Source organism: Neomonachus schauinslandi, chromosome 3 (genome assembly GCF_002201575.2).
Source record: "Neomonachus schauinslandi chromosome 3, ASM220157v2, whole genome shotgun sequence".
Taxonomy (NCBI): domain Eukaryota; kingdom Metazoa; phylum Chordata; class Mammalia; order Carnivora; family Phocidae; genus Neomonachus; species Neomonachus schauinslandi.
The window spans coordinates 165,358,886-165,380,233 of NC_058405.1; the positions used below are offsets into that span (position 1 = coordinate 165,358,886).

A 21,348-nucleotide genomic window follows, 5' to 3' on the forward strand; every position below is an offset into this window, starting at 1 on the left:
AAAAAACCAAATGCAGAGTCCCCTTGTTTTGGCCCTCCAGATGTATCCCAAATCTGTAATTGTATGTCAGCTATGGTAGTGGAGGTCCCCACAGCCATCCCCCCCCGCTCCCCTAAGTGTTCTCTGGGACTCTGCATTTGGTTTTTTCATTGACTAGGAAGAGAAAAGACTTTATTTCAGCCTGGGGAAAGAAACAGAGAAAAAGAAAAAAAAAAAAAACAACTCACAGTTTTCATCAAGCTGAAAAATGAATGGCTTGGGCCAAAATGTGGCTTGATTTTAATGTTTTACAGAAAATTCCGGCATTGACAAGTGTGTGCTCAACCGAAGCCCCAAGTTGCACTTAGTGTGCTAAGTGAGCAGAAGTTAAGACTTGAGAATCCTTACGCCTATAGCCCTGAAGCAGAGTTCTGTACAAGCTGCTGGAATGACTGATGGGGACCGTGTTGGAAGGAGAATAAGAGATAAGCGTCAGGCACCCTCAACCTGAGCTCTAGTCTGGCAAGTAACCCTTTGTCACTCCTAAATATTCAGGTGGTTTCCAACAAAGGTGAAGGCAAAAGGCACGAGTTCAGGTTAGAGTTTTGCTGCATGCAGGGCCAAAGATTTCTGTAGCTGCTGTAAATGTCAGGCTATAAAACTAAGTATATAAGAAATACCACTTTCCTTATTTCCTAGAGCTCGAAATATTTTATGAATCTAAGTCTCATTCCACTAGCATGGAGAGAAAATTTCACTGTAGTCATTGCTGGGGTTTCGTCACCTCATGTTTCCAAGCTCCGTGTTTGGGTTCTGTGGGCTTAACATGAGACCGAGGCATCTCATAGGGGGAGAGGGTGCACTGGGAACTCCCGGGCTGTCCTCGGTGGTGGCTCTCCCCAGCTTTCACACCAGCATGGAAATAAGAACTGGCGGCTCCGAGGGCTGTGGAACTGGGATGTGTTTTATTTGGCCAGCATAATGTTTAGATGTTCTCCATGATGCTTTGGGATGGTTTGTACTTTCCACAGCTCACCATACTCTTCATCACTCCTTGTGGTCTTAAAGGAAGTTGTTTTGCTCATGTACATCATCTCTCTGGGCCCTGAAGGTATTGAGCTGCAACCTCAATCAAGAGTCTTCAAACTCTGCTCAGTTTTTGCCAAATGAAAACACTATACAGCAGAGCAGATTCCATATTTTATTAGGAACTTGTGTATTTGGGGGTGTTATGATGTCCTTTTGTAAATATCTCTTCTTTCATAAAATAATGTGTGAGTAGATGGTGCTTAGTTTTACGATTTTGTTGTTTTGTTTTTAATCTTAAAGGTCCTTGCTTGGCGAAATAAAAATTGGCAAGTCTGTGTTGGTCTCTGTTTAAATAAAACTGGTCTGGGATATCTAAAATATTGAGAACCATTTGATTTGATATCATGATTTAAGCTATTTGGTATCATAAGAAATATGTAAATAAATATTACTGCATTTGTTTCCCCTAGAAATTTGTCTTGGGATGACTTTAAAGTACTAAATAAAAGTACTTGATAAAAGTGATTACATATGTATTATTTAGTACTTGAGAAGTACTTGACTTTAAAAAGTGATTACATGGGCGCCTGGGTGGCTCAGTCGGTTAAGCGACTGCCTTCGGCTCAGGTCATGATCCTGGAGTCCCAGGATCGAGTCCCGCATCGGGCTCCCTGCTCGGCGAGGAGTCTGCTTCTCCCTCTGACCCTCCTCCCTCTTGTGCTCTCTGTCTCTCATTCTCTCTCGCAAGTAAATAAAATCTTTAAAAAAAAAATAAAAAATAAAAAAATAAAAAGTGATTACATGCTTACTGTTTAGTGTAAGCATTTCATATTCTCTCTGTGTAGAGCTCTGTGGTGGTGGGGACCATGACTTTTATTTGTTTTGGTTGTTTTTTTAATCCTCAGTGCTACATATGGCAGGTCTATGGTAGGTGCTTAGTAAATGGTAGAGATACTAACTCAAAGAAGTTAGGATCTTTGGTGGCTAACAATTGGGCAGAGTCTATTAAAATTAAAAATATCTTGTGCTATCATTGGGCAGTCTCACTTCTAGGTCTCTAGCTTCTAAAAATTATGGTGTGTGTAGATAAAGGTGTATGTGCAATGATATTCTTTGCAGCCTTGTTTGCAAAGGGAACATTGGACAAGCCCAATCACCAATGGGTCAATGGTAACATAATCTAGGGAGCCTTCAAATAAGAAATAATGCAGTCATTAGACAGAATAAGGTACTGACCTAGATCTATGTCTGTATCATTTTGCATGTTAAAAGCAAGTTGCAGGGGCGCCTGGGTGGCTCAGTTGGTTAAGCGACTGCCTTCGGCTCAGGTCATGATCCTGGAGTCCCGGGATCGAGTCCCGCATCAGGCTCCCTGCTCAGCAGGGAGTCTGCTTCTCCCACTGACCCTTCCCCTCTCATGCTCTCTGTCTCCCATTCTCTCTCTCAGATAAATAAATAAAAAAAAAAACCTTTAAAAGCAAGTTGCAGACTAATATGTACAGCATGGTTCCATATTTGCCAATAAGTAAGTAAATAAATAAAAAGCATGTTTCATGAGATGTCAATATAAGGAAAGAAAAACTTCAAGAAGGGTGCCCACCAAGTGTAAAGAAGGGTTAGCAATGACGAGTGGGATCAGAAGGACCTTCTCTTCTTTCTTTATAGAATTTGTAAAGTAGTACGATTATAGGAGGTTTTTAATTTGGAGGAAAAATTTAAAAAATAAATTAATTCTCTACTGACGAAAAGATTTTTAATTTTTTTTAACTTGCAGGGCTTTGCTTGTGAGCAAGCAGATTTTACTTCAGTTGAAGTCTATTTAAGTGTGCCAGTGTGGCTCAGTCTGTTAAGCGTCTGCCTTCAGCTCAGGTCATGATCCCAGGCTTCTGAGATCGAGGCCCATGTCGGACTCCCTGCTCAGTGTGGAGCTTGCTTCTCCCTCTCCCTCTGCTTGCTCCCTCTCGCAAATAAATAAATAAATAAATAAATAAATAAATAAATAAATAAATAAATAAACAAAATCCTTAAAAAAATCAAAATCTATTTAAAATATTAACATATATCTCATTAATTTATTTGAACTAGCTGCACTTCATGTAGGGTTTGGCCCAGGGGATATATTGGCCAGGAGGTGCACTCAGGTCAGGAGGCATTTTAGAGTAGGAGGGGAGATCTTCAACCGGTCCAAGAGTATGGCAATGTCCAATGGCAGCCTTGACATTGGTTACATCATCCTGTGCTCAAAAGTAAACAATACTACAATTTCCTTATGTTGTCTAATCAGGCTTTTTGCCAGGTGGGCTTCTCTTCACTGCTCATCTGTGACCCTCTATGGCTTCCAGTCACCTGCTGGGTCCAAAGGAAGCTCCTGGAATGCTGTTCCTCAGGGCCCCCAACTGACTGCCTCCCTCCTCACCGGTCAGTCACCTTCTCCCATCTTGCTGTGTTGGCCTCCTTTTCTTTCTTACACAGGCTACCTCCTCTTTCCACCCCTACTTCTGAGCCTGTTTCGGACTCATTCTACCTTGCGGAGCTTCTGGAACTGACCCCTCCCCACTCATTCGCTCCTCAGCCTTTAACAGGGAGCATTTACAGGTGGATTCATTGGCACACAGTGAAAGAAAAACAGAAGTCAGCAATTGCCAACAATACAGACTAAGTACTTTATTAGGTTCCAAATTGAGAAAATGGTAGTGTGAACCTATTTTAGTATAAATCCACCACCCTCCGCAAAGAGCCTGCCTTAGCCTCTGTGGCCCCCCAGTCGTGGTAGCGCCTGTATTCTTGGGGCCTCAGCAGGTACTGCCGCCCCTGGTAGTTGGGCAGCTCGTAGAGGACCCAGCAGCCCTCCAGCACGTGGAGGGAGCGGACCTCACTCAGGTGGAAGCGATCCTGGATGCAGGAGCAGTCCTCGCTCAGCTCCATCATGAGGCCTTTGTGGTCCTCTCTTTCATACAGCCGCAGCCTGTGGGAGCTTGTCTGCCCGGTCCACCGAGAGAAGGAGAGGAAGAAGCAACCAAACAACAAATGAACTTGGTAGGTTGGGGCATGAGATCACCCATGAAAAAACCTGAGACCCTGACGTTGCTGGGTATGCCGTGCACGGAGCTGTGTTCTACTGGCATTTAATACATGCTTGCCTTCTCACTTTTTATTTCATATCTAGGAAATGTAAATTTTAAGAGGTTCAAAGTCTGGGTTAGTGTCCATCAAGAATTCAAATACCTTGACTCCTCATTCCCTAATTTCCATTAATTCCTAGGTGATAAGTCAAATGTATATTTTGGGGGGGAATGGAAAGTATTTTGACTAATATTCTTTTAATATGAGTATTAATCTTTTTTAAGAATGAGTGTTATCTTGCAAATTTATATTCATATAAATTTATAACTAAAGCTGGACTTTTAAAATCACATACTTCAGTGTAAATTAGCTTAAATAGTCACTTGGAACCAGAGTTCAACTGCTTTTCCAAATTAAAGGCAACTACCTTTTCCAAGGTTGGACACAAACTTTGAATGGCCTCTATTAACAAGAGAGTTTCCATTTTTTGCTAGTCTGTAGTGGAACCCATCTAAGTCATTCAGCATCGATTCTTTACTGTTAATTAAAATTACAATTTTACAATTTTACGTTTTTAAAATGAATCTGTTCGCAATACAGCCTTCTTATGTCCAACCAGCTTCCCATTGGCACGTTTTGTTCTCTATCCCACTATGAGAGTACACTGGTTACAGACAACTTTGTAATGGACATAACGGTAGCAAAAATTAACAATGAAGCGGACTCTTCCCATAAGTGACTTCTTCTTGTACGCTCTGCTGTTTTTGTGCATTTCTCTATCTGGGCTTAGGCAGTAGTTAAAGCCCACTCTACCCCTTAGGTGCTTTTAAAGGAAAACCCTCCCTCACCCTCACCGCCGTCAATAATCCGGTGAGGACAGGCAGGCAACGGGATGGAAATCAGGAGGCACTCACCTGGGGGATGAGGCGGCAGGAGCGGATGGAGTCGCTGAAGCCCAGCCACTGCTGGTAGTCGGGGTAATCCCCGCGCCGCAGGAAGTACTGGTGGCCCTGGTAGTTGGGGCGCTCGTAGAGCATCCAGCAGCCACTGTCCACGCGGATGGAGTTGCAGCGGCTGAAGTAGGGCTGCAGGTTCGGGTGGTCACTGCTGCACTCGTAGCAGCGGCCCTGGAAGCCGCGGTCCTCGTAGAAGGTGATCTGCAAAGGAAAAGTGATTCCCAGTTAAAGCAGTGGCTCCCAACGGATCTGGCAGAGAGGTGTTTTTCTTTTTTTCTTTTTACTTAACTCGCATCCCGCTCACCTTCCCCATGGCTGGTTGACACCGGTGTGCGAGTTCAGTGTGATGGGCCGGCAGCGCCGCGGGTCTATATAGCAGGAGGGCTGCTGTGTTGGCAAGAACAACACAAAAGGGGCCCCAGGCGGTGAGTAAGGGGATTTTATGGATCCCTTTTACGTGCTGCATTCAGTGGAAATGCCTGTGGAGTTTGCCCTCATTCTCTGGTATATTCTAACGCTGTTCTGGATGCATCCTAGTTGAGTCCCCAGACTTGCTTTTATTTGGATTCTTCGTGTTTTCTAAATTTATCAGCACATCAGTCTGAACTGTTGACCCGAAATTCATGTCTCTACGGATATGATTCCATTCTGCTCCATGTATTTTCTGGGGGGAAATCTATGCCTTTATAGAAGTGCTCCCCAGTTCCAGGGGCTGTCTGTGATGTAGAATACCACAAACACTTGATGGCAGAGGTCACTGTAACTTAATTTTTTTTTCTTTATATGATTTGCCAGTCTAGTGCAGGACACAGATCTGGATTCTGATCTTTGCTAGTTTTGATTGTGGTGACCTGAGGCTTTAAGACACAGCAGCAGCTGACTCCTCCTTTGGTGGGTCTGGCTCATGTACTAGAAATCAGCCCTGCAAGTCAGCTTGTGATAAGAACCAAGGGGAAAATTTCTCTGGTCCTTGGGTCCCAAACTGAGAAATGTTTGCTTTTTTGGAGTGCTTTCCCTTTCCAGGGAGGCAGTGAAGCTTCATAAACTCAAAATGTCCACTTAGCAGCCACATGAACTTGGCAAGCCACATAGTCTCCCAGAGCCTGAGTTATTTCATAGTACTTATATCGTGGGATATAGTAAGTTGAAAAAGAAAGAAGGAATAAAAACAAAGAGAGGTATTTGCATTCAGAAGCTGGCCTGGCATTCAGAGCTAAGCCATGTTATTCCTCTGTTAGACATAAACAATTTCCCAGAATACCAACTTCAGGCAAGGTTACTCTGAGACTCTGACGCAATGAGACAAAATAGGGCCACTTCATAATTTTGTCTAAGCACAAGCAAAAACAAAGTTACCATCACCCACACAGTACCAAACACCCCCTCTCTCAGCCCAGATGATTAGCTGCTCCTTCTTTATCAACTGCAGCTTTATCCTTCTAGGCTCCCCTCCCAGGAGTAGATTTATTGAGATATCCAATCATAAAATTACCCCCATGTTCCGACAACATCCAATTTAGAGTGAAGCCCTGCTCTTTTAGGCTCTTCTCCAAGTCACCGAACCAAAGTACAAATCCTATAACAATATCCTTTGCTAACACCCTTTGCTGAGGCTCCCCACCCTTCCTCTTAACAAGTAATAAACCCAACTTGCTTTGTGACAGGTGTTCGGGTGGTCTTTGGCTGAAGGACATTGACATGAGTCAATGGATTAGGTGTATAATGTGTTTGGCATATACTTGGCATAAATGAGCATTAAGTAAATGTTCGGTGTTAGTAATAGTGCAACACTGCTAAGGATGAGGTCAGCCTATTTATCTCTCTCAAACATAGTCAATCCTCTCAAAGATGCTTGAAAAATTTCTCTGCTATGAAGCCATTTTTCGGTTAAAAAAAAAAAGTAGATGTGGAGGGTACTTTAGAAATCATGTAGTGGCTTTCAAACTCTGGTGTGCGTAAAGAATCACCTGTGCTTGTTAAAATTGCAAATTGCCAGGTCCTACCCTCTCTCAAGATTTTGTATCATTAGATGCAGGAGAGACTCCAGGAATCTGTAGTTCTAACCAGCACTAGATCATTCTTGGATCAAACTTTAAAAAACACTAGTCTGGTTTCCTCTTTTTTTTTTTTTTCTTTTGGTAAGGAAAGCATGGTTTAGGCATCCCCAGCTAATGTTTTATTAGCACTTACACATTATTTTCCTTAAACATGCAGGCAGAAGAACTCTCTGCTTTGTTCTACAAAGTTTTATATGCACATAATGAGAGAATCAAAGCAGAAATACCAGCACTTAAATGATAGTGCTGATTAGACAGGAAAAGAGGCGAAGGGCTCAGAAAATGCAGAGTACTAAACTTTAGTCTTGTTTTTTTCCAGATCTTTCTCTTTCTCTCCTGGGGCGCCTGTGTTCCCTTTCTTTACCTACCTCCCCAATCTCCCCTCCCCATCACCCTCCCCTCCAGCTGCCTTGCTTGGACTTTCATCATATCTCAGCTGGACTGTCCACAGTCTCCGGACTCTGTCTAATCTTGCCTTCTTCCAAACTGCATTCTGCCAGCATGCCAGGGTGAGCAGAATCAGAACACATCAAGTCATGTCACTGCTCTGGACTGAATGTTTGTGTCCCTTCCAAACTCATATGTTGAAACCCTTATCCCCACTGTCATGATGTCTGGAGATGGGGCCTTGAGAGATAACTAGGTCCTGAGGGTGGAGACATCATGATAGGACTAGTGTCCTTAGACACTGGAAGAGATGGGAAAGAGTTTGCTTCCTGTCTCTGGGTGAGGGCACAATGGGAAGACAGTCTGCAAACAAGGAAGCTGGCCCTCACCAGACACTGGATCTACTGGCACGCTGATCTCCGACTTCCCCAGCCTCCAGAACTGTGGGGAAGAAATATTTGTTTGAGTCATCCAGTCCATGGCATTTTTGTTATAGCAGCCTGAACTGAGGCGGCCACTCATCTGCTTGAAACCCTTCAATGGCTCCCATTGCCTCCAGAATCAAGTACTGGTTCCTTAGGATGGCACACTTGACCTGAGATCCTCTGTCTTCAGACTTCCCGACGGATCACACCGAATCACTTGTTTCCCAATGCACGATGTTATTTTCACATTTCTCGTTTACCCCCCAGTTTTACTGAGATATAATTGAAATATTACATTGTGTAAGTTTAAGGTCTACAATATATAGATTTGATATATTTATATATTGCAAGGTGATTAGCACCATAGCGTTAGCCAACACCTGCATCACCTCACATAATTAATATCTGTGTGTGTGTGGGAACATTTAAGATCTACTCTCTTAGCAAATTTCAAGTATATAATACAGTATTATTACCTATGAACACTATGCTGTACATTGGATGCCCAGAACCGATTCATTTTATGGCTGGAAGTTTATGCTATCCTTCTCTTGTTTTTTAATATACTGATCCTTCTCACTGAGATATCAGTTCTGCATTTTTCACCCAGAGTGCGGTTCATCTCAGGTATCAATTCCTCTGTAAAGATCTTCTTGAACCTCTCCTAATCTTCCAGGCTGAATTTAATACTGCCAATTTGGTTCTATCAAGCATCTTGCTCATACCACTGTAATGGTAATTATTACGTATCTAATTATTTTGTTTAGACATCAGTTCCTTAAAATAAATGAGGGCAGCCCCTTTCTGGGCAGGAACTAGTCCATCTTTATTTTTGTATTCCCACTAAGTGGCAAAATGAACTGGCACATAAAGGCTACTCAGTAAATGCCTGGAGGATATGAATGTTACTCCCTAGTCTGAAATCCATTGTTGTAATAGTCCATGGGACCTATTTTGCATGCTCAGCACAACCAGCATACACAGTCGCATCAAAGTTCAGTATTTGCAGCTTTCAATGTGTAGGATGACACAAGCGTTCTGCGTTTGATCTATTTAATGGGCCTTTATAACAGGGCAGATGAGTAAGCAAAAGAGAGAAAACAGGCATGTTGTGTTCTCTCCCAAACCTTCTGTTCCTTGGTAATTCTGTCAAATTTTTGTGTTTCCTGAGATGCCAAATTAATACTACAACGGCAGTGGCCAATTCCGGAGTGTTCCCAGTGCCTCAGGTCCAGGCAGCAGTTGACCTTAACACCCGCCTTCCTGCTTCCTAGTAACTAATGTAGCTTTTGTATCATCCACAAGCTCCATTAAATGAGATAAGGTCATTTGGTTGGCAGCTACATAGACCGAAGTATCCCAAACAAGGAGGCTGGGTGAGACACCGAGGATCACCATCGTAGCACCAGCCTCTGGTTCTCTTTCTCAGCTTGTGTTTGGTGACTGACCAATAGATGACAAGAATATAGGGAGGGGGCAACCAGTGATCTACCTCTGCTTAACTCCTGTGGCATTCCATTTGGATCAAATTGGCTCTTGTGTGAAAAGCAGAACATCTCTTCCCGTTTAAGCAACAGGTGGTTGTGATTGTCGTTTTTGCTTTAACAAACCCACAAGAAGCTTTGAACCCCTAAAGTCTGGAAGGGAGGGAATAAGACAATAGCAACATCAGGACCTAACGCCGTGGCGGCAAGGCAGGATAACTGGAGAGGGAGGCCATAATGAGGAGCACCCTTTGAGCATGTAACACAATATAGCAGTTCGTGGCGCCTCTTTATGGAACGACTTCAGTTTCTTTGCTTGGTGGGTCTTATATAGGTTAGATTGACCAGAAGAAACTATAGGTTGAAAGGGAGAAAAGAGGGATAAAGGGAAGAAAAAGGTTTAGAATCTGGTGCTCATTTTGGCAGCATGCATTCTAAAATAAGAGTGATACAGAGGAGATTTAGCATGGCCCCTGCACAAGGATGACAGGTAAATTCTTGAGGCAGTCCACATAAAAAAACACAAAGGATTTAAAATCTGGACTTATTATGAAGTAGGATATACAGGAAATACTGGTGTCTATAACGTGTGTAGGCTGACCCTGGGCTTATCTTGACTTGTTTTTTCATCTTCATGGGGAAAAGGTTAGGAGGAATCCTGTAGGGTACCCCTTCTCCCATTCCTCTCTTGGAGGCGGCTTCCATCTCAGACCTTTTCACCTCTTTGAGGTTCCAGCAGGTACTTTTGAGAGAAGAGGGAGGGAAGGAGGAAGCATAGGTGAGGAGTTAGTTTGGTCGTATTCCCCCTCTGCTCACCCCCCACCATTACCTCCCTCTGTTGATTGTTTTTAATGCTGGGATTAGAGGGAGGATATCATTTTCTTTGCCTGTTCCCCAGGCATGGAAACACAATTTTCTTTCTTTCTTTTTTTTTTAAAAAGAATTTATTTATTTATTTGACACACAGAGAGAGACCGAGCAGAAGCAGGGGGAGAGGGAGTAGGAGAAGCAGGCTCCCCGCTGAGCAGGGAGCCTGATGTGGGACGCCATCCCAGGACCCTAGGATCATGACGTGGGCAGAAGGCAGACGCTTAACCAACTGAGCCACCCAGGCACCCCTGGAAACAGTTTTCAAGAACAGAAACTTGATCAGTGGCATCCAGGATCTCTAATTTTATGTGCTTTGGGTTCAAGTGTTTCAGGATCATTTCCATGTCTGAAGTCTGTGATTTCATGCCTACCAAGTAAATAAAGTAAAATTCAGCACTGCAAGAAGCTTTTGGCTTTCCAGTTTATGTCTGATATGTTACTATTGGCAAACGGAAAACTCTGGCTAATGTCTCCAGGAAGCCAACACTACTGTTGGGAGTTTAAAGGTTGAAGAACTGGGATTTAGGAATAATTAATACCAAATAATTCAAGAATCTGACTATTTTCCAGGGAAAGAACTCTTATAGATAGCTTAACCATGTGCAACCAGTTAGCCTTGAACACTCCTGGTTCATTCCTCTTGCCCTGATGTAATCTCTAATAGCACATGCTTTCGCTCTCAAAAATGACTCAGGTTAAGCAACAAATTAGATGCTCGTTCTGTTCACAAGTCACGTGGATGGTAGATTGGAGCCCTGGAAAGCCTGGGATGGAAGGAGACTATAAAAAATAAATAGCCATGTGGGTACAGCTAAGAACAGAGGAGAGAGGAGCAAGAATGAGAAAAAAGACCAGGCCACCCAGCAGCAGGTTGGAGCTTGCAGACTGTTTAGAGCATAGTCATGTAATATTAAATTTGATATTGTTGTACTGCTGTGATCTAAACTCCTCCCACAATCTCTATAATGAAGCTGGCTGCACGCGTGAATGCTTTATGTGAGAGATGGTTCAGGAGCTCCAGGAAAAGGAGCTATGTCTCCCACCTGAGTTGGTGAGACGCATGGGGTGGGTCACATGGGGGAGGACAAGATGACTCATCCAATGACAAGGCAGGAATTCAGAGTGGAGGGTGACTGGGGAAAGCATAAATTACTCATTCCCTTTCCAGAATCACAAGAGACATGGAGTATGTATGTGTCAGAGAATGTGGGTACACAAGTCTCCCGCTCCATGTGAGATGACATTTAAGCCATTTCATTAGAATCTCAAAGAATGGGGTACTTTAGATGGCTTTTGACCTGAAACCATCAGCTTCATTTTCAAACTTTGTAAGAAACAGACCATATTTAATTACTGCGTGCTATTAGGGATGTTGTTTGCTCAGTACCCTTTTTACTAGGACCTACATGAAGACTTTCTTTGAGGTTTCAGTTCTGGGAGCAGTTAGGCTAGTCTTGGATAATTAATTTATTTGTCTCATGGACTCTCTTAGTCATGGAACTGATCTTGATTCCCCTCTGTCCTGGCTGCTGGATTCAAATCTGGCTTTACCTACAACAAACAAAGTACCTTATAACATGGGACTTGGACTCGAACTTTGCTCCTGGAAGATAAACATCCCCAAAGGAAACACATATACAGTCAAACAAACTTCTCCAGAAAATGTCAATTCCTTGTTCTCTATTTAGTATTGCTTTCCAGGTATAGTCATAATTCTTTACTTCCTATTAAAGAGATAGGAGCCTGAGTTTCCCTATGTGCATATGGTTTTTGGTAGAAATCCTGAAATTCTTCTATAAAAGAGAAAGTGAATCCTATTTGGACTGAAAATCTCCTGGAGGAATGAGGTATTGACATGGAATTGGCAGCCGTTAGAAGGATAAAGAATGCAAGAGTGGAGGGTGACCGGTTTGTTCGTTTGTTTTTGAAGCTAAAGGAAGGGTCTAGATGCTGAGATGACTTTCCTCATTAGGTAGGATTTGGACTATATAGACTATATAGAAAAGATGGTGGAGATAACCTACAAGGATAACTTGAGATGTTACAATAAGTACTAATTTAACATTGTAGCTGCAAATTTATGCTTTTAAGACTAACCATAAATGTCTTTAGCCCAACTGCATTGAACCTTGAGTCTACATGGTTTAGTCTTTAAAAGAATGCTGGCAATGATATCCTTTACTTTGTCCCCCTTATAAGACATCATTTCCCATCATGAAAACGTTTGTCATTATGTTGGGCTAAGTGCCATTATTGCTTAATAGATTAAAAAAAAAGCAGGACTCTGTAGTGCAAGAAACACAAGCTAAATATTTTATTGGATTCTAAAAGAGAAAAGTGGAGAACATAAATACTTTAGTAAAAATCCATTACTCGTCTGAAAGAACCAACTTTGGCATTCATGGCCCCCCAGTCAAGGTATCTCCTATACTCTCCGGGCCTCAGGAGGTACTGCCTTCCCCTGTAGCTGGGCAACTCATAAAGGACCCAGCAGCCCTCCAGCACATTGAGGGAGTGGATTTCATTGAGATGGAAGCGGTCCTGAAGAGAGAGACAATCATCTGTGATCTCTGACATTTGTCCTCTGAAGTCATCTCGCTCATAGATCCTCATTCTGAACGTGCCGGAGTGCTGAGGGGACAGACAGAAAAGAAAAGATAAATGAACACAAATGGAGAGAAATTAAAGTTCTAGCCCCTACATCTCCCTGGCCCCACCAGCCCAGAAGTTCCTGGAGTCTGGGTTTGCTTCCAGAACAATCACATTGCAGTGTTAAAGAGCCTTCCTGCCTCCATTACCCCCACCCTTCTGGGCCTCTAATGATTTCTAGGCAATGCTAGGGACAGACCTTGGCAGCCCTTCAGTGCTATCCACCCGGCTCTGTCCTTGGCAGCCAAGGTTGGTCTCAAATAAAATTGATCATGTTATTAGAGAAGGTCCTTCTCGAAAGAGGAAAGTGTAAGTCATCAGAAAGCAAAGTCCCATTTGATATAGTACTCTGGTTAAAAAGGAATCAACATTTGGCTCTTTTCTCTAAGACCAATGTTTTGGTTTTGCGTACACCATAGAACATAAGATTATTGAGCTCTTGTAAAAAAGAAGATGACACATTTTCTTTGTCTCTGTTTTTATTGCCTCAGTGTCACTTCAGATTTCAACCTATCTGACCTTTAAGCTTCCTTTCTGGTCTAGTCGCTTACCATCTTCATTTCCCTCAGCAGCAAAAATCATCTCCATTGAGCTCTGTTTGGATGACACTCTACCCCATGCCTCCCACACTCCAGCACATTCTTCTGAGAACTGGGCAAATCACTCTCTAGGAAATACTGATTCTCAAACTTTCATTTTGGAGTTGGCCTTTCCTCTAATATATACCTGTAAGTGAGCTAATAGATACTGACCATGAAATTAGAATAAAAACCAGAAGACAATAGAAAAGTGAGCCAAAGCAAGCAAGCGTATTTTTATCAATTAAGTAGACCCAGATTGTATCTAGACGTTTTGATATATTATTTCTGAGTGGATACCACTTGGAATGATGACTTTAGTAAGCTCTATCTTAAACACATGGCAACTTCTGTTTTCCCTCTGTCCTGCTTTTTCTCAATTAGTCTTTGGCTTTTTAATTTTTGTAGTTACATTTTAAAATATAAACATCTGGGAGCATGTGAGTAAAAATGCAAGCACCACAGAGCTCATGAAGAATGGCTTCCCATCTGAGACCTCCTTCTGGAATGGACTGCAGGCTGTAGGCGCAGTCTCAGTTTTCTGCTCTCTGGTTGGAATGATTTGGTGGAAGAATGATATCTGTTCATGGCTTTCACTTCCGAAGAGACCAGAGACGAGGTCAGAGGCACACTCACCTGGGGGATGAGGTGGCAGGAGCGGATGGAGTCGCTGAAGCCCAGCCACTGCTGGTAGTCGGGGTAATCCCCGCGCCGCAGGAAGTACTGGTGGCCCTGGTAGTTGGGGCGCTCGTAGAGCATCCAGCAGCCGCTGTCCACGCGGATGGAGTTGCAGCGGCTGAAGTAGGGCTGCAGGTTCGGGTGGTCACTGCTGCACTCGTAGCAGCGGCCCTGGAAGCCGCGGTCCTCGTAGAAGGTGATCTGCAAAATGGAAGATGTGGGAGCATGAGGCGATTGGCCCCCCTGCTGAAGAGGCTGCGCCAGAGCCAATCCTGAGCCTCAGGTACCCGGCACTTACCTTCCCCATTTTGGAGCAAGCGAGCAGGAGGTATTGGCCGGGTGCTGTGTGGGACGAGGGGGAGTGCCGCTGTATATATAGCAGCCCTGACTGCTGCCTCCGCAGGAAATCACACAAAAGGGGCCCATTTCGGTGAGTAAGGGGATTTGCCAGCTCCCCGCTCCTCCTCCCCCTGGTCATTGGGGTTAGCTGAATGGTTTACTCTCATTCTTTCTGGTAGGTTCGGGTTGTTCTGATTCACTAAAACTGTTGTTGCCACCAAAATGAAAAGAGTCTTTACTCTTTTAGTTGAGCAAGATGATGAGCGAAATTCTATCCCCGTGCTTTTATTTTGTCACCTACTCTGCTTAATTGACTCCTCAAAGGTAATTAAACTAAGTAATGTATTCTTCTTCAAGACTGGTGTTTCTTTTTTTAACTTTTATTAAAAATCAGAATTTAAATAATAAGGAATCTTAAGGAAGAGAGAAGCAAGTGAAATAATCTGTGAAAGTGCTTTAGAAAGCAAAAAGCTTAGTTCAAATTCAAGCTTGTGTGGTCATCGTTGTTATTTTGGGGTCTATCTTGAGTAAAATTGTTACTTGACTGGAAATTTGTAGGCTCCTGGAGGCTGGGAATTCTCTCTTATTCCTTTCTGCCTCTGCGCCTAGAGTGGAGGGTTGGCACATAGTAGACCCTCAATACTTGGCTTTGACCTGAAAGAAAGCAGATAGCGAAGGCCTTCCTCCCCTCCCTCACAACTCCTCGAGAGCCTAAATCCTTCCTTCTGCTGGTGGCTGCCCAGAATACTGCTTGCTCTTTTTTGTCCCTGCCCTCCTTCAACATCTTAAGATCTTTCTTCCTCATCACCATTACAGACTCTTGCCCACTTGATAAGGGTGGTTTGAGTTAGTGTGAGGAGTAATGTAGAAACCCTCAAAATACCAACAGCTACTTCCTTAGACTTTTGAGATGCTGGAGAGCACCCAAGCCAGATGACAGAGCCTCTTGATTGTATGAATTTCACAGTGTGGTATGGGGACCCCTGAAGTCCCTGAGACACTTTCAAGAGGTTCATAAGATCAAAACAGTTTTCATAACAATACTAAGATGTTACTGACCCTTTTCACTCTTATTCTTTTACAGGTGTACAGTGGAGTTTTTCCAGAGGCTGTAGGACATTAAAGAGATTTGTAAAAACATAAAACAATTCCAATCTTTTCGTTAATTGTTTTTGCTTTGGAAAATACAGTTATTATTCATAAAAATATGTTATTTATGTTAATATGTAATAGGCTTACCACCTAAGGCCTTGGGTCAGAGGCCTATACTCAGACTTCTCAGTTGTCTAGCCAGCTTCCAATGTCAGCCCATCAGGGACCTGTACTGGGTCGGGTAGGGGGGTGAGTGGTACTTTCAGGAACTGTACCACTGGTTGGTGGAGGAGTAAGCACTAGCAAGTGACACTAACCGTGACCACCTACCCTGCCTGTCCCATGCCTTGCTTTCACAGTGCTTCCTCTAAAGTTATTTTTCTTCCCAGTACTTATAAACACCATGATATTGTTGAATAGGCATCATTTGTGGAGAACACATTCAGGTATCCATGGCCTACACACATTTGCAGGCACTTTTGCAGTTTCCGTTACTGTTTGTGACGTCTTGGGAAAATGACTTCCTAGGCTTCAGTTTCCCCATTTATAAAATAGGAGTGGTGACGAAAATCAAATGCGATAATGAACTCAAAAGTGCATGATAAATTGTAAAGTAATACCAGTGGTAAAAAATATCATATCATTCATATTTTAATAAGTGCTAAAGATGATAATATTGATAGAATTTCATGGTACATTGATCAAAAATAAATATGAATGTGTTTCTGGGTTTCGACCCCATAGTGTCTACACTTTTGCTTATTGTATGGAGACTAAATGCAATCTATGGATAATATCATATATTGAAATGCTTTGGTCTAATTTAGCAAAGATCTTCTGTTTGGTAATTTTGATTTCACAATCAAATGATGACTACCATTTGTGTGTGATCTTGAAGCAAGATGCCAAGAAGAGGAATAACATAGTGAGGGCTGTGCAGTCAGAGCAGATAGAGTCCTTGAAGTTCACCCACTGCCGGTGATAGATGCCCCAGCCCAGCACATGCAGCTCTTGCTGTCCACTTGCATGTGCCAAGTTGCCACAGCTAAGGCAGGACTGCAGGTTGGAGTGGTCACTGCTGTGCGCATAGGAGGTAATCTGCAATGAACATGCCTACGGTAAGGGACATCCCCCCAAGAACACATTATCATGAGTTCATTGACAAGACCCTGTTCTACACCCATCCACGCTAGTGAACTGCAGCTGCAGAAGCAAGACTCATCATCAGCATAGCAGAGGCTCAGGTATGCATGCTTATGTGTACATGTGTGCGCATTTCCTATCCATCAGATGATTTAGGCCTGATTTGGCTGACAGTAGAATTGTGCCTTTTTTCTCATTTCTATATCACCAATGCAGTCTTTTTAATATGTTTGACTTTTATTCTCCATTACATTATAGCTGTTAAGTGCTTTGGAGGTCTTTGAAGCAGTGTGGAAGAGGGAAGTTGATATATAAAGGACAAGTCAGAAGAAGTGTCCCTGCTCTCATTATTTGATTAAACTTTATTATGTTTAAGTAGAGAAATAATAGGAATAGACATAATTCACACTGAAAACTGTGGGAACGTTTGTTTTAAATCATGGCATCCTGGGAGGGCCAACTAGGGAGAATGTACTCCCATTTGCCTTCTAAATTCAAGATGTCTGTGAGGATCTGGGCTGAGGGAAGGGAATCATTCCTTGATACTGGAACACCTTCCCTTCTCAGAAGCTTATCAAATCCCACCCAGTCTAGGCAGCCTATGTCCCTCGTCTAGGACATCTCTTCAGACCAGTTTTTGCTTGGCTCTCCCTTCTCTGAGCATCTATCCCACTTTATCACCACCTAGCTTAGCACTGCTGCTCTGCCTTTCTCATAGAATTTCTTCTTTTCCTTGTCCTCAGCCAGGTTATGAACTCAAGAGTAGGGGCCACGTCACACTTCTTTATCTCCCATCACGATTTATTAGTTAAGAAGGTGGATAAATAGAGCTCTGTAAACATGAAGAACACGAAAAAGCAATGATTCTAATTCTATTTTGGAGAACGAGAACTCTCCCACATGAGGTCACCCATGTGGATGTTCAGAGACGCAAAAGCCACTTTCTCCCACTCACTCAGTTACCACTCTCTCTGGTTCTGATTCCCTCTGCTTCTGTCTGTCCTTGCTGACCTGGGGGGACTTGAAGGGAGGTAAAAATGGCCCAGAAACCCAGGCTGGCGTGGGCCAACAGCAGCACGGTCTTCCTGTGGGGTGGGGAGGTGTTAGAGTGCCATCAGGGCTATGCTGTTAAAGTCTCTAAGTGGCTAAGGGAGAGAGAGGGGGAGTGGGCCTGAGAGAGAACAAAAAAGAAAGAAAAGTGGTAGGCAACATTTTTGTGAAGGAAAATAATAAAGAAGATTCTTAGCTATTTCCTTGTAGTTTTTTATATTATACTTTTTAAAAGATTTATTTATTTATTTATTTATTTGAGAGAGAGAGAGAGAGAGCAGGGTAGGGGCAGAGGGAGAGGGGGAGAAGCAGACTCCCTACTGAGCACAGAGCCCAGTGTGGGGGCTCCTTGTACTTTAGAAGATGGATGGATCAATGGAATGAGACTTTAGGTCCTGGATGCTGCAAGACAGGCTTTGTTATGTCTCTTTGTATTATCAGCCAACAGCCCAGTCTAATTATGTGGGAGGTTAAGGGACTGAAGACACTGAGCCTTTTATCAGAAGTATTTGAACACCAAGTTTAACTGTAAAGTTATATACACTTTTGTTTTGTTTTGTTTTGTTTTTAATAACTGCAATACTCCCTTTGGAAGAACTGGCCTTATTTAAATCAGAACAAAAATTTAGAAAGCTGTTTAAGGTCCTCTAGGAGCTCATGGCTAAATAAACTTGTAGATCAAAATATTTGAATGGTTCTAATATAACTCTGGCTTCTAAAAACAAAATCATTCATTTAGGAGCCATTATAGTTGCCTGAGGCCTGTTAGGAGCCTGAGTGGAAATAGTTCATTACCTTTCTCCCCTCCCACCACAAATGTTTTAGTTTACAAGCTGGCTTTTCCTGAAGCATTTGCAGACTTCTTTCCTGACTCTCTGGTAACCACTCCCAAGTGAAATCTCTTGAGTTCATCAGCGCGTCATTGACTTGACCCTGCTGAGGGAAGCCATGTCTACTTTCATTTAAGCAGTTAGGATTGAAACTGCAGCAAACATTATAGCACTCACTTGACTCACGATGATGAAAACAATAAGAGTTAATAATAAATAGCCTACTGTATAAAGAGTGTCTGGTATGTTCCAGACATTGTACAAGAAATTTTGTACAAAGTACATCATGTAGTCAACACAGCACAATTATTATGGGAACTTCCACAAATGTTTGTGAGATTTGGGGCAAGAGCATAAATAGAGCCTCCTTTACCTCTTCCCTCCTCTCTTTTCACTCCCTCTCATGTCCACACTCTATCCACATGCTCCTTGCCCCCCTTCACTTCCCACAAACTGCTGCCTTTTGACTACCAGTGTCCTTGGGATGATAGGCCCGGTAGAGACTTTATTTTAGGTCTTGGAAACAAGGATCTATATAGAGGGAATTCTGGAGTTTCAGGTAAAAGGAGTGTGGTCTAGAAGAAATGTGGGTTTGTCCCCAAGGTTCCACAGATTCCTGTCCTGTGGGTAAGATTGCCGCTGGTGGAGGCTAGAGTAAGACTCTCTGAGGCACCCAGTTCAGGCCAAGATCCCTGACTGCCCAAGTCTAATCATAGTACTCATCACTATAGGGAAACAAATCCAAAAATGTAGACATAGCTAGTAAATGGAGGAACTGGGAATTGAACTCAGGTGTGTTGGCCTCCAAAGCCTAAACTAATTACCTCTGCATTTAACAATGGCTTGTTTTAGATGTTGCCTTTCTAAGTGTGCTTATCTTATATCTTCCCTAAATTATACACTTCTCAATGTCAAACTTTTCTTTTAATTTACAAAAGGCCTAGCATCCAAATAGCCTGTGGTGTCCCTATCAACCCTGAGAATCTTTGTCTTTAACAGGAGTTCCAGTAAATTTTAGTGGACTCTTCAATTGACTGATTGCTGTCAGGCTGAAGAAATCAGCATTAACTGACTATAAAAGGCTCTATAATCCCTTCACTTATATGGGTATAGACTTCTAAGACCGTGGTAATGGGTGACTGTCAAAGGGACATTGAAGATGTTCACATTTTCTTTACTTAAAGAAATTTTCTAGAAAACAACTAATTTATTCTGACACGTTTTCCTTATAAAGTCCATATATATAGCACAATTAGACCCAACTGATGGAGGGATGACTACTACTTATTGAGCCTCTGCCATATGCTAGCTTCTTTTCAGGAGGTAGCTCATTTATTCCTCATAAGATCATGCAGGTGGGAAAACTGAGGCTCAGGCGGGTAAGTAACTTGCTCAAGGTCACCTGGCCATTAGGTGGTCAAGCCAGGAACCAAGTCTATGGAGCTCAAAGCCTGCATTGCTAACCACTGAGATACCCCACTTTGAAACCTAATAGAGTCTTGAAGTATCAGAGCTGGAAGGAAACATGGAGCTCATTTTGTCCAGACCCTTTATTTTATAGAGAGGAAAATTTGTGGCATATTAAGCTTTGTGAGATCAAACGCTGTTTTCTAAGTCTCTAAGTTCACCACATTTAAACAAAACCAAATCCTAAGTTAACAAAATTATTTTTGCTGAGACGTGTCACCTGATTTTTCATTTTTTGTTAAAACAGAGCTTGTATGTCATTAGTCACCAAACTAGAGGACAACGCATGATGATTTAGCTAGGTTAGCAACAAAACCTCAAATCTTCTGCACATTTGGAATTGATAAGAGCCACAGCATTTTAATAATATGTGTATCTTTTTTTTAAAAAGATTTTACTTATGTATTTGTCAGAGAGAGAGAGAGGGTGAGAGAGAGAGCACAAGCAGGGGGCGCAGCAGGCAGAGGGAGAAGCAGGCTCCCCGCTGAGCAAGGAGCCTGATGTGAGACTCGATCCCAGGACCCTGGGATCATGACCTGAGCCGAAGGCAGACGCTTAACGACTGAGCCACCCAGGCGTCTCAATAATATGTGTATCTTATATTTATAATTTATCCTGTAAGTGCCTTCCACAAGGACTCTTATTTTAAAAGAATCTTCATTACTTAAGTTTCTGTACAGAATATTATTTTTAAAAGATTCCATTTATTCTTTTCTTTCCTTCCTTCCTTCCCCCCCTCCTCCCTTCCCTTCTTTTTCTAAACAATCTCTATACCCAACGTGGGGCTCAAACTCACAACCCTGAGATCAAGAGTCGCATGCTGTACTGACTGAGCCAGGCACCCCAGAGCATTAGTTTTTAAAAGATCTTTATTGAGTTATAATTCACATACCATACAGTTGACCAATTTGAAGTACGTAATTAATTGTCTTAGTATGTTCATAGATATGTACAACCATTGCTACAATCAATTTTAGAACATGCTCGTCACCACAATGAGAAATCCTGTGCTTTTTAGTTTCATTCCATTATCCACCGATTCCTCCCAGCCTTAAGCAACCACTAATCGACTTACCGTCTCTGTAGACTTGCCTATTCTGGATATTTCATATCAATGGAATCTTATAATATGCACGCTTTAGTGACTGGCTTCTTTCACTTTGCATAATGTTTTTAAGATTCATCCATGTTATAGCACGTGTCAGTATTTCACTCCTTTTTATGGCCAAAGAGTATTCCATAATATGGATATATCACTTTTTATTGATGCAA

General features: G+C 42.5%; 2 protein-coding genes and 1 non-coding gene across 6 annotated transcripts in view; 1 reads left to right on the plus strand and 2 right to left on the minus strand.

Moving 5' to 3' along the window:
• The window catches only part of LOC123323164 (gamma-crystallin C), a 7,212-nt gene extending 1,854 nt beyond the window's left edge, over positions 1-5,358 (minus strand). The window contains exons 1-4 of one of the 3 annotated variants that reach the window (XM_044913390.1): positions 5,332-5,340; positions 4,986-5,228; positions 4,141-4,143; positions 3,648-3,987 (exon numbers count right to left, since the gene is read on the minus strand). In XM_044913390.1, the coding sequence (XP_044769325.1) occupies positions 3,715-3,987; positions 4,141-4,143; positions 4,986-5,228; positions 5,332-5,340 (528 nt within the window). In that variant the 3' untranslated portion in view covers positions 3,648-3,714. Of the gene's footprint in view, positions 1-3,647; positions 3,988-4,140; positions 4,144-4,985; positions 5,229-5,331 lie in introns of those variants that run through there. The other 2 variants (XM_044913391.1, XM_044913392.1) reach the window with 2 other exon arrangements.
• A 4,432-nt stretch (positions 5,359-9,790) lies between these two features.
• On the plus strand, positions 9,791-9,898 carry LOC123324433. Its single transcript, XR_006539805.1, has one exon. It is a non-coding gene; the product is annotated as a U6 spliceosomal RNA (small nuclear RNA).
• A 2,642-nt stretch (positions 9,899-12,540) lies between these two features.
• On the minus strand, positions 12,541-14,479 carry CRYGB (crystallin gamma B). Of its 2 annotated transcripts, none has more exons than XM_021702954.1 (3): positions 14,454-14,479; positions 14,114-14,356; positions 12,541-12,881 (listed from the first exon to the last, which is right to left on the minus strand). In XM_021702954.1, exons 1-3 carry the CDS (start codon positions 14,460-14,462, stop codon positions 12,606-12,608), a joined length of 528 nt encoding a protein of 175 aa, XP_021558629.1. In that variant the 5' UTR covers positions 14,463-14,479; the 3' UTR covers positions 12,541-12,605. The 2 variants fall into 2 exon arrangements, with proteins under 2 accessions (XP_021558629.1, XP_021558628.1); XM_021702953.2 differs by having other exon boundaries at positions 14,108-14,356; positions 14,454-14,462.
• Positions 14,480-21,348: the final 6,869 nt, after the last annotated feature.